Source organism: Xiphophorus hellerii, chromosome 18, assembly GCF_003331165.1.
Source record: "Xiphophorus hellerii strain 12219 chromosome 18, Xiphophorus_hellerii-4.1, whole genome shotgun sequence".
Lineage (NCBI taxonomy): Eukaryota > Metazoa > Chordata > Actinopteri > Cyprinodontiformes > Poeciliidae > Xiphophorus > Xiphophorus hellerii.
In genome coordinates, this window is record NC_045689.1 from 6330679 (window position 1) to 6343766 (window position 13088).

The 13088-nt window shown below is 38.3% G+C and overlaps 1 protein-coding gene across 1 annotated transcript in view; it reads left to right on the top strand.

The window, feature by feature from the left end:
• Positions 1 to 13088, top strand: part of cdon (cell adhesion associated, oncogene regulated) — a 59542-nt gene that overhangs the window by 24099 nt on the left and 22355 nt on the right. Inside the window, exons 2-7 of the mRNA XM_032545679.1 lie at positions 5384 to 5516; positions 7143 to 7421; positions 10223 to 10369; positions 11334 to 11477; positions 11556 to 11861; positions 12728 to 12997. Of these exons, the coding sequence (XP_032401570.1) occupies positions 5450 to 5516; positions 7143 to 7421; positions 10223 to 10369; positions 11334 to 11477; positions 11556 to 11861; positions 12728 to 12997 (1213 nt within the window). The 5' untranslated portion in view covers positions 5384 to 5449. The remainder of the gene's footprint in view (positions 1 to 5383; positions 5517 to 7142; positions 7422 to 10222; positions 10370 to 11333; positions 11478 to 11555; positions 11862 to 12727; positions 12998 to 13088) is intronic.

Sequence of the window (13088 nt, forward strand, 5' to 3'; positions counted from 1 at the left end):
CGGTCACCGATCATAATCGGCCGATTGCCGTGAAAAAGTGTATGATCGGTGATCGCCGATCACCAAAACCGATCACCTGTATCTCACTTCTCAGCCTGCGCGTGCAGCTGATCTCTTTCCTTTGCGTAGCAACAAATCCTGTCATGTGGAACTTTAACGCTCTGAGACTGAATGGGGAAATTAGCTCGGGGGGTGAAGCGCGTCAAAATGCATCAACACAACGAATCTAATATGACATTTAAAAAACAAACACTTGACGGACTTTGGCTACATCGAGGCTCAACGCAGGAACAAAATGACAGCAGGAGGTAAAGCAGGTGAAGCAGCGCTGCTACCAACACTCACCCTGATTAGCACGACAGTCAGAAAGCTAAACAAATAACCCAAAAAATAATTAAAGTCTTCGAGCTGGCGGTGAAAGACGCAGGTTCTGCTCTCGCTCTTGGACCGCCACTACGTGCTACTGGTAGTAACATTTCACAGACGGAGCGCCGTTTCTGCTTAAAGCTGCAGTATGTAACATAAACAACAACAAAGATTTCACATATTAAAACTTTCGCTATGTCCAAACATGAGAGATAACTTACGAAAAAAATAATGATAATAATCGATCTCCTCTCCCTCCTCCTGTGTTCTGCAGAATTAATCCGCTCGGTCAGAACCAGCCAATCAGAACCAGCATTAATCAGCTAGCCGCTCTTAGGAAGTTTTGATTCAGTCATTTAGGATTGTTTATTTTGATGCAACCTGCATTTGACTTTGAATGAATGTTTCCTTCTTTTACTAGACATTATTTGATGTAGGCAGGGTTGTGAGATTTATTTGACTCATGTATAATTTATGGTGCAGAGAACCTTGTTGTTTAACTGGTTGCAGGTTTTTCAGTGTTTCTTTTGACTGACCAGCTGCTGTATTGTGCCTGCAAGTATGTTGCATGTTTACGTTAATTAGGTGAATTTATTACCAGATAATTTTTTAGTTTTGCCAGATCACATAGTATCTTTTATAACTACCGCGAAAAATAAACAGTCAGTCCAGGCGATTGGCAAAGATCGGCCTCATGGGTGATCGGTATCGGAATCGGCAGCAAAAAACCTGATCGCAGCATCCCTAATTTTAACTCCATCTTTAGCTTCTTGGTGTTAGCACTGTTAGCATGGTGCTGCCTGTGCTAGCTCAGTAACGGACTTATTGTGGGAGTTCAAGCACCAGCAAATTTTGTAGCTGATTTCCCAAGATTATTTTTAAGAGCCATAATATAAAAGGATAAAACAACATTAAAACCAGCAGTAGTTTTCCAGCCTTTCTGAAGTAAGTGATCTTTTTTTTTATTGAAAGGCTAACTTCAAACCCTGTGTTAGAATAAACAGTCACTAAAACTCTATTTACTCCTTCAAAACCAAGAAGAATGATCATGGAGTTGACATTTTAACACAATATTTAGCTTCTTAGGGTTAGCACAGTTAGCATCTCTAGCTTCTAGGGGTTAACACTGCTAACATAACTAAGCACATTTTGTAGTCATTTCCCATGTATGGGTTTTTTTGTAAATCTTTTGCCTCCAGATTCTAGTTTTGACAAATTCAGATTTCTATTTGAGTCGCATACACGAGGATAAACCAACATTCAAACTGGTAGTAGTTTATTAGACTTCCTGGAGTAGCTGGTCTTTTTTATTATTGGAAGAAAGAATGATGTTACGCCATGTGTAAGAAATAGTCTCTCTAAAACACTGTTCTACTCTTTAAAAACCAAGAGAAATTATCAAGGAGTTGACATTTTAACGCCATCGTTAGCTTATTGGGGCTAAAACACCACAGATGGCATCAGTAAGCAAATGTTTTGTAGCTGATTTTCCCAATTATGGGTTTTGTAAAGCTTTTTCCTCCTGATAACTAATCTTGACAGATTCTCTTTCAGAGCCACAACATTAGCATTTTTTGTTGTTGAAAGTATGACAACACACCATGTTTTAGTATAAACAGTTGCTATAGGACACTGTTTTTATAGAGAAATTACATTTTTATGCCAGTTTTAGCTCCTTTGGGTCAGCACAGACTGATTAGTTTTTTTTTGTTTTAAGCAGTTATGAAGCTCAGTGGCAAAACTTTAAACTGCTCCTGCGCAAGTTACTCAACAAGTTGTTGCTAGGTAACCAGAGAGTGAGAGGGTTGCTAGGTAATGAAGGAGTGAGTGAGATAGTTCATCCCACCAACCTTTCTTAGTTCACTTTGAGAGGTTGATCAGCTAAACTCTTTCCTCTGCCTTCATCCCCCAGAATGCTGTGGTTTAGTGACTGTTTCATATATTCAGTAGTCTATTAGATGTATTATCTGTTGATATTGTGATATATTATTGATTTATTATTCAGCCCTTCAGTTAGTGTTAATAATAATAAAGCAGATTTTGCTCACCAGTCATTCACTCTGTGTGTTAAATTGGGAAGAAAAGCCTGGTTTGTGATTGAAACAGTAAGAAGCGAGGGTGACCCGGGGCCACCAGACACCCGCTGGTGTGACCTCTCCCTCTGCTCTTCCTTGACCCCTGACCCCGGAGTGAGAAGGGGGCGTGAGCCAGGAGCTGGAAGAGTTTATTATTTCCTTCCTCCTCCTCCTCCTTCTCCTCCTCCTCTTCTGTCAGGTTTCCGATGAAGAGACGGAGTCGGGTGACATCAGTAAGGCCGGAGTTTTGACATTTAAAGCGATTAGCATTAGCATTAAACTGCAGGCTGTGTAAACAGCTTGACATGTTGATTCTGCTGCTTATAGCAGGAGAAGTTGGCAAATTTTGAAGGATTTTCAAAAAACACAAAATCTTATCAAGTATTTTTCATCTGGTTTGTTGTGCAAATGTCTTGCTACACTTGAAATAAGACAAAACTGACTCATAAGTAACTTTCAGCAAGAGATACGATGAGCTTGTTTTAAGTCAATACTTTCTTAATATTGGTGAAAAGTACTGGTTCTGTTGGCAGCTAGTTTTGTCTTATTTAAAGTGTATTAAGATATTTGCACCAAAAAACACTTGGTAATATTTTGTGTTTTTGCGTTCTGTTCACTATATTTGCTTTAAATTCCTACGCATCGGTTGAGTTGTCTCCGTCAGAACTGAAAATGAGCTCCTGCTCTCCGACAGGAGGCTAAGCAAACTGACCTGACTGATTGTCAGGTATTTGAAACAACTTCTTAGCCTGAAGAATGAGGGTTAGAAACCTGTTCACCTCCTGCCATCCCACCCAGGCGCCGGGCCTTTTCCCTTTGACCCCCCTCAGCCCCGAACGTTGATGGCTGCGAGCCGCCGGAGCGCCAGCGTGAATGTCACAGCTGGGCGGCCATTGTCTGTGCAGCCTGAGGCTCCAAGCCTGGTTGCCAACCAGGAGCACGGGATCAAAGCCGGCCGGGATTTCTCTGAGGAGGAGGAGCAGGAGGAGCTTTCAGAGGGTTTGATTTGAAAAGGATGGAGGAATGCTCCTAATTACGCTCCTCCTCTTGTCCTCTGGCTCTTCTGCTGGTGTGGAGGAAACACGGTGGGACAAGAGGGGAATATTAGTGTCGACGTGACTCGTAATGTCCTCACTCATTTATCTTAACATTTATTTTTACTCACTGGCCTTCAACCCAACTCACACGTGACTTTACTTAATCAAAACAGTTAGTTTCTTTTGACTAACTGTGTAATTTTGCTCATGTTCCTGCTGTGACTGGTGTTAAACTGGTTTATAAGTAAAGCTGATGATGATTTATCGTTGAACATTTCTTACAGGACTTTTGATTTACTGTATTCTTGGTGTGTTAAATTCCACTTATTGACGGTAAATAAAAAATCTAAGCAAAACTGACAGAGCTGGACAGTAAATTAGGATTATAATAGCTTTAGGTTTTTATAGTTTATTTAATATTTTTGTGACTTTTTGTCTAAAAACTATCTGAATGTTTGCTAGATTTGATTAATTATTACCAGTTAAATATTGTTTAGTTTTAGTTTATTTTTTTAATAGTTTTAGTTAATAAAAAATAAATCAATTAATTGAATGATGAATTAAAATGAGCTCAATAATTTCCATTTGCATGATTTATCGTTTTTCTCTTTCTACCAAAAACTGGATGATAAAACTTTTCATTCTGGCGTTTTTGGCCTCCACTGTCCATTTTTGTAATTCATTTTATTTGTTGTTTTGTTTGTTTATTTTGGATATTTAAAATGCCTTCCAGTTGCAGTGTTAAAATGTTTATTAGAATTTAAAGTTTATCTTGTTATTATGCCATTATCATTATATTACTTCAAAATGGTCTCAAGACGACAATATTGTCGTTTTTCCCAATAACTTGTGGGACAATTTATTGTCCATAAAAGATTTGTTATTTTGACAAGCTGCCGTAGTTTAGTTCTAAAAGGTCAAAGTATTATATTGTGATTCAGTATATGTGGATTGGTTAATGAATGCTCAACAGACGACAACATTTTCAAAAGATGTTTTCAATTATCGTTGAACAACCAACCGACTGGTGTTTTCTCTAAAGTTTTGCTGTCACCGTTTTGCGGATTAGCGTAGCCGACAGGAGGAATATGGAGAACTGAAATTTACCAACAGTAAATTTCAGTTCAAAATAAATAGATTCATAAGCACAAAAGCGAAAGGTATATCTATAATTTTGGTATGTTTTATTTTTATAAACGCGCAACATAATTCCAGTTATTGTAGTTTTCTCCCATTAATTATTGTTTTTACTTCAGTAAACAAAAATATTTTCAGTAAGCTTGGCAGTAAATCAATAACAATATAAATCAGTATGTCAGTTTATAGAATACTGAATAATTTCACTGAACTTTGACCCAGAACCGCACAGCATTCTGGGTGATGTCGGCAGAGGAAAGGCTGTAGCCACTCAACCTCTAGAAAAGCTGACTCACTCGCTCTTTGGTTACCTAGCAACTCACCCATTCTTCGGTTGCCTGGCAACGACCTGTTGAGTAACTTATGGAGCAGCAGTTTAAGGTTTCCCCACTGTTCCTCATAACTGATTAAAAATAAAAAACAACGGCGTGGAGTGAAAACTGTGGATTGAACAGGAAAGGTCGCCCCAGTTCGGCTGTATTTCAGATAAAAAAACAAATCAATAATTGTATTATTTCGACTGATATGAAACGCTCGTATCGTGATACTTTTTCAGCCACCGGAGCATCTATAAATATCACTAAATTCAACAATATGATTAAATGCAGTTTCTGTGTGCAGCTTAATGTAATAAATCACATTTTTATTTAGTGGCGTCCAGATCAAGCCTATTAAAACGGGAATGTTTGTGTAATAAAATCAGTTTTCAAGCCATAAAGTCCCACCTTGTTTCTGTTTTTTTATTTTCAAATTTATTTTGTGTTTCAGGTTTTCTAAGCGGGCGAGGGCGCGTGCTCCAGGCAACACGGCCGCTGGCTGGGGTCAAAGGCCGCCATGGACAGTGGCCTAAGGGTCCTCCTGTCCACTGTGCTGTGGCTCAGCCAGATTATCAGCTGCTCAAGTAAGTTTGAACTATTCTTCCCTTAAATGAATCAAAACTGAAAATTCCCACTGTTTTTGCTCTTTAAATGCATCCATGACAACCCGGCTCTTTAACATACTTTCCTTTTTTTATGGCATCTTTATAAAAACATCAGAATTATTATTTTTTTTAAATCCCCTTTTTTTTAGTTCTATGTTCTCTAATAAACATTTTTTATGAAATTTATAAATCCTTTAAGATCTAAAATAAAATAAAAAAACGTTTTTGACAAGAAAAACAGACAATATCCAAATATTTGTGGTTATCAGTTTTTTTATATTTTGACTTGGCCGATCAAAATTATTTCAAGGGCCATAAATGGCCCATGTGCCACACTTTGGACACCTCTGATCTAAAGCCTAAAATGCAACAACAACAACAAAAAAATAGAAACCAGAACAGGCAGAAAACAATTGGATTATTGTCTCTTTTGTATTTTTTTTTCGTCACAGTGGGAAATCTGTGGGTAGCGTTTTGAGAAAAGAGATTAATTTAATACAATTTGAAATGAGGCTATAAAGTCACAAAATGTGGAAAAATTCTGAGAATATTTTCCATATTTGGCATCCAGCAGAGAATCTGGATATTTAATTAGGGCTACAACTGACAATTTTTTTACAAATTAATTATCTTACAATTATTCTGGTGAATAATTGGATTTTTAAAAAATTGTTTTGTTCCAGAGATTTTTTTAGTTAACCACTCAATCCTTTTTAATGCAACATTAGAAATGCATAAAAATATAAACAAGGTATTTAATTCCTTTTTTTGAATGAGAAACTAAACAGTTTATTGCTTAAAATAGAATAACAGTATTTCTTTAAGGAACGCTTTGATCATGTGCAGCTAAGAAAAATATTTATATACAGCGTGGGACAAATCTGTTTAATTTTTAAATTAACTGATTAATAATTGGATATGCTTAATCGGAAATGTTTATTTTTACAGGATTTGAGGTGAAGCTAAAGTTATGCAACTTGAGGAGTTCTGGGTAGAAATTATTTACAGACAAAGATGTTTTTTTAATCTTAAATACAAAATTTTATATTTTTAGGACAGTTTTGGCTTAATCACTGCTCTGAATATGTTGTTCTTTCACCAAATAGCCTCTTTTTGATTCTTTATACTGCAATTAACAATTAATCAATTGCTAAATTAGTTGCCAATTATCTTAGTAATTGATTAATCACAATCAATCGACTATTTTAATATTTTTGGTCTAGTTTCTAGTCCAAACATCTTACTACACTTGAAATAACACAAAATTAACGCAGAAGTATCTTTTCAACAAGAAACAGGAGCTTGTTTTAAGTTAACAATAAATTTCTTTTCTTCTACCATCAGTTTTTAAACAGTGACCACATTTAATGTACCACCAGCTGGTGGTGCTGCTTTTTGTGGCACATTTGGAGGAATAATTTAAAAACTAGATGAACTGATAATCATCTCCAAATTGCACCAATTCTTTGTATTAGTAAGGAGAAGCATGTTGCTGAGTGCTGGAGCCTCCCAGTGTTGTTATTATTAGTGAGAAATCCCATACTGTATGTCGTAATGCGGTGCAATCGGATGATTCACGTTTCTGCTGTCATGTTTTCTCTCCAGCTCAGTATCCGTCTCTCCGCTCTGAGCCAACCTCTGTGGTCCAGAGTCCAGGTTCTGCGGTCCATCTGCAGTGCTCGGCGAGCCCTCCGTCGGCGGCGGTTTCCTGGCGCTTCCGAGGCCGTCCCCTGGACCGGGACGCGCTGCCTGGGGTGGAGCTTGGCCGCGGCTCCCTCGTCATCTCCAGCCTCACGCCCGACCACGCCGGCGTCTATCAGTGTGTGGCGCGCTCGGGGCGCGGGCCGGCCGTCGCCAGCCGCCTCGCCCGGGTGGCTTTAGCAGGTACAGAGGCAGATTAGAGCTGGGCGGTAAATCGATTTTATTGTTTCAAAAGGGGAGCTGTTGTACATAATTCACGTCTTATATGTTATTGTTCTTTAACTGCTTTTAAAAACAGCCAAAGCTCTTTTAAAAAACACACACAGCCAGTTACTGGTGTCTAGAAAAGGAGCAGTTTCAAAATCTTCTCGATTGTTAAAACACATTCAAGGGGCGTTGCTCCGTTACCTAGCAACCTCAGCCTCAGCTGAACCCACCACATCACCTAGCAACGCAAGCAAAGCTCCAGTACGTTTGGTCAGCTGGTTGTACAATGGCTGCTGGAAAAAAGAAGTGTTTTGTTGTTGACTTGCCATTCAGAAACCACTTGCTGCATTCTTGTTGGTTGTGTAGGAGGCTCTACTAATGCTTTTCAAAGATGAAAAGCATTAGTAGTTATACAACTGCACATCTGTTTGCAGTCATTTTCATGTGTGAGTGTAAACATTGAGTTGGGGGCGTGGCCAGCAGCAGCTAATCTTGATTTAAAGTGACAGAAACCCTAAAACAACTCATTCTGAAAGGAGTCCAAAACTGATCAGACAATAAACTTTTTATTTAAGAATGATTTTGTGCAAAAAATGAAATGAACATGTTTTTATAACACCATAAACTTATGCCAACCCGTTCAGTGTCTTTAGTCAGAAGCTTCTTAAATGCAGACAGCTACAGGAGATTTTTCCTGCTTCACCATTTACTGTAATTCTTTGAAGACTTCTGAGTTAATGAGTTGCCACATCTGGGCCTGTCACAATAGCACATTTTCTGGACAATAAATTGCCCCAGAAGTTATTTCAATAAACATTAATATTGTTTTTTTTGTTTAGATCATTTTCAAGTAATATAATGGTAATACTGCAAGAACACAGTTTCAAAGATCAATCAACTTTAAACACTGGAACTGGGAGACATTTTACATATCCTAAATAAATAAACTAAACAGAAACAATGAATAAAATGAATTATGAAGTCTGTAAACAAAATTATCCTTAAAAAAAAGACTTTAGTCATCCAACTTTGGTAGAAAGGGAGAGATTATTTTATTTATTATTTTGTTATTTTATTTTAACTTATTTATTACTTATTGTGACCTGCCTAACCACATCATTTAGTTTCTCTTGTATTTTTGAAGTTTTAAGGAAGAACAGAGTGCTGGAACTCAGTTTGGGTTGCTAGGCAACAGGTGGAGTTCCGCTGGGGTTGCTAGGCAACGGTGCAGTGCCTGCTGATTTGTGACGTTACATTTTATATCTCGTTACATTCGAGATATAAAATTAGATTTCACATTTCAAATAAAAACCCTTCTGTCTATGTAAATAGAATGACTAATCGATTAAGCATATTTAGATCAATCAATCAATCAAATTTTATTTGTATAGCACATTTCAGCAGCAAGGCATTTCAAAGTGCTTTACATCATTACAAACACAGAAACACAATGCAATATAGAATCAATAATCAAAACAAAGCATTAAGTCAAGTTCCATCAATAAATTTGTAATTGATTACATTTCAAATACAATCCTAAACAGGTGGGTTTTTAGTTGAGATTTAAAAGAAGTCAGTGTTTCAGCTGTTTTACAGTTTTCTGGAAGTTTGTTCCAAATTTGTGGTGCATAGATGCTGAAAGCTGCTTCTCCTCGTTTGGTTCTGGTTCTGGGGATGCAGAGCAGACCAGAACCGAAAGACCTGAGAGGTTCTGGAAGGTTCATACAACAACAGCAGATCTTTAATGTATTGTGGTGCTAAGCCGTTCAGTGATTTATAAACTAACAACAGTATTTTAAAGTCTATTCTTTGAGCTACAGGGAGCCAGTGGAGGGACTTTAAAACTGGTGTTATGTGCTCTATCTTCCTGGTTTTAGTCAGAACGCGAGCAGCAGCATTCTGGATCAGCTGCAGCTGTTTGATTGATTTGTTGGACAGACCTGTGAAGACGCTGTTGCAATAATCAATACGACTGAAGATGAAGGCATGGATGAGTTTCTCTAGATCTGGCTGAGACATTAGTCCTTTAATCCTGGAAATGTTCTTCAGGTGATAGAAGGCCGACTTTGTATAGATATGATTAATCGATTAAGCATATTTATGATTAATTGATAAATCATATTTAGATATGATTAGTCGATTAATCATGCTGGATGAAACAATCACGATTAAACGGCTCACTCTCCAGGCACCAAAAAAACATGAACTTATTGCCACAAAACAGCTGGGTGTGTTTTTTTTTTCTTCTTTTTTTAAGTGTTTGGGCTGATTTTAGACGCAGTAGAAACCCATATGGAGGAATGAAAAGGCGCTACGTATCGCCCAGCCTCAACATGGATCATAATCCCACTCTGCACACTTCATGTCAAAGAGCGTTGAAGAAAGAGAGGAAGCGGCCTTGAGTAAAGGAGTAAAGGAAGTTCATTTATGCGTTTCGAACAAGTAGAAAGGAAGAGTAACCTCGGCTGCCGGCCGCCGAGTGGCAGACGGGAAGGAAGCAGTTGGAGTTTCAGTCAGGCAGCCGTCCAGTTTCCTCTTGACTGCTATCCTTAATGAGCCTTGGGCTTTCCTGTGTGGAAGCGTGTTATGCTCCTGTTGGGACGTTGCTTTCTCTTGGCCTCCACACGTTAAGTGCTTGACCCCGATCGGAAGCCGTATCCGGCACGAACTGAATCCCTCTTTGCAACAATAAACAAACCCGGCGATCCAACACAAACAGCTTCACTTCAAGTAGCGCCGCTGCTCAGTGAGTGTTTTCCTCTCTCCGTTTCATGCAGAAATATCAGAATACGAAGTTGGCCGACAGCCGGCTGTGTCGGCGCAGGAAGGCAGCACGGCGGTCGTAGAGTGTCCGCTGCCGCGCAGCGCTCCGCCGGCTCGGCCCAAACTGAGAGTCAGAGGCGACTGGATCGAAGAGTCAAGAGGTTTGTTTGAAACTACGTAAAGACGGGACTTTTTAACTTTAATAATGATTTATTTAGTCTGTTTCATACTCCTGATGGAGAGCCAGACCTCTCACTGCTCTCTGCAAAACAAATGTGTCCCAGTTCTTATCAGGGTCATAAAAGCATATTTTAGTTTTATTTTGTTGTGACCCTTTGTTTGTTTGTTTAATTTAGCTGGTTTTAATTTGTTTTTAGTGTGTTTATTTGTTATTAGTTTTATTAGTTAATTAATTTTAGTCTTTATGCTTTGGTCAACTTTTAGGTGGAGAATTCTTAATCATATTGTGATTATTTTTACTTTTAATTATGATTGTCATTTACTAAAATAATCAACAAATTTAGTAATTGATCAATTAATCAGTTAAGGCAAATTGCTTAAAAACAGCATTCAGAGCAGTAATTAAACCAAAACTGTACAAAAAAATTATATTTCACATTTCAAATAAAAACCCTTTTCTCTATGTAAATAGAACGATTAATCGATTAAGCATATTTATATATGATTAATCGATTAATCATATTTATATATGATTAATCGATTAAGCATATTTATATATGCTTAATCGATTAATCGTGCTGGATGAAACAATCATGATTAATCTATTATTGAAATAATCGTTAATTAATTAATCGTGTATAGATTCAAAAAAGCAGATTGCTTTAAAAAATAACATATACCAGAACAGTAACGAAGCTAAAACTGTACAAAAGTTGACAGCAGCAGATCTGTCTTCTTTATTCTTTTTTAAATTATGTTTTACTTGCAAACATCCCATCTTATAATAAAATCTAAAATAACCGGAAAATACGCATCGGTTATCGAAAGGAGGTGAAAGTTTATTTGTGTTGCATAAAACAGAGAAATTCTCGACCCTGCTCTGTATTTTTTGTTACATGCAGCCCATTAAACGCTGTAACTGAATGTGCTGTTCTCTCTTTTCAGATAACTATTTATTACTTCCATCCGGCAACCTGCAGATTGTCTCGGTGTCGGCCCAGCACCAGGGCATGTATAAGTGCGGCGCCGTGAACCCTGTTACCGGGGAAACCGTTGTTCAGTCCCATGGCGTCAAGCTGCTAGTCAAACGTGAGTAAATCTCATAAAAAGATGCAGATTTCTGTTTGTTTTTACTACTGAAGTGATTCGTTGCATGTTTGTGTACAGGATCCTCTTCCTCCTCCTCCTCCTCCTCCCCATTGGTTCGGATAGTTTATCCCACCGCTCCGGTGTCGGTTTCGATGCTGCATTCGGAGCCGCTGACGTTGGAGTGCGTCGTCTCTGGGAGTCCTGCGCCTGCAGCCGCGTGGTTTAAGGACGGTCAGGAGGTCGCATCGGCGCCTTCGCTCCAGAGACGGAACAACAACCTGGAGTTCACGCGGCTGGCGAGGAGCGATGAAGGGCGCTACAGCTGCAGGGTCCAGACCGAGCGGGGGACGGCGATCGGCCCCGACTACACTGTAAACGTTCTCGGTAAGAAAGAGAAATAAAACTAGGGCTGTTAACGTGGTAATACAACGTTAACAGCCCTAGGGGTATTAGGACCATTGTAGATTAAAAAAGGAGTAAATTTCACACATAAGATTTTTTTTTAGAATATTTCTGAGTTTGAAAAGTCAAAAATTTGCTTTTCTTTTTCTATAAAATGTATGAGTTTAAAAGAACTAGTGGAAATAATTTCTCACAAATTTTTAATTTTTCAAACTCAGATATTTTCTAGAAAAAAGTTGGAAATTTTCTGAGATTAATTTCAAAATGTTTGAGTTTTTTGTTGGACTTCTTAAAATTCTCAAAAGTTCAACTCAGAAACTTTTGAAAAGTTTATCATTTTTTCTCAAAAACATTTTTAGATTAATTTTCAAGTTTCTTCTCTCAAATTTTGACTTTTCAAACTCACCAATTTCCATGGTCTTTTTCTAGAAAATATGAGATTAACCTCACTTTCTGAGATTTTTTTTTTCAGGCAAATTTTCAACTCAGCTCAGAAACTTCCTTGATTTATTTATTTTTTTTTAAATTCCAAGAAAATTTATGAGATTAATCTAAAAATTTCTAAATTTTTGGCAAAAATGTACTCTTCTTTTTTATTTTGGTCGTATGTTAGCATGCCTTTAAGAAGATTTTGATGCACTTATATCACAAAATGTAGACAATTACAATTCAACCAATTACATAATTGTAATTGGTTGAATTTTAATTGAAGTGTGGCAGAAGGAGGTATTTAATAGCTAGACAGTGATTAGGAATATTTTTTAAACTGAATGATGACACTAAAGAAAACTCAGGAGGTTTGCAGACGTTTTGCTGCAGATGATGGTTTGTCCGTGTTTCTCTAACAGAGCCCGCCTCCATCGTCGACGGTCCGGGTGACCAGCTTGTTCCTCTGGGCTCTTCTGCTCGTTTCACCTGCTCAGTGAGAGGAAACCCGTCTCCGAACGTCACCTGGCTGTTCAACGCCGAGCCCGTCGCTCCATCTCTACGCCTACAAATCTCCGGGTCCTCGCTCGTGGTGTCAGACGCGACGCCGCAGGACGAAGGCGTGTACCAGTGTCTGCTGGACAACGGCATCGGCTCGGCGCAGTCGCACGGGTTCCTCACGATACAGTCAGGTATGACGGCTTCGACTGACCTCAACTCTCTCAACTGATGGGAAGTTCTCAAACCCTGGTGATTTTCAGCTTTTATTTCCAGTTTATGACA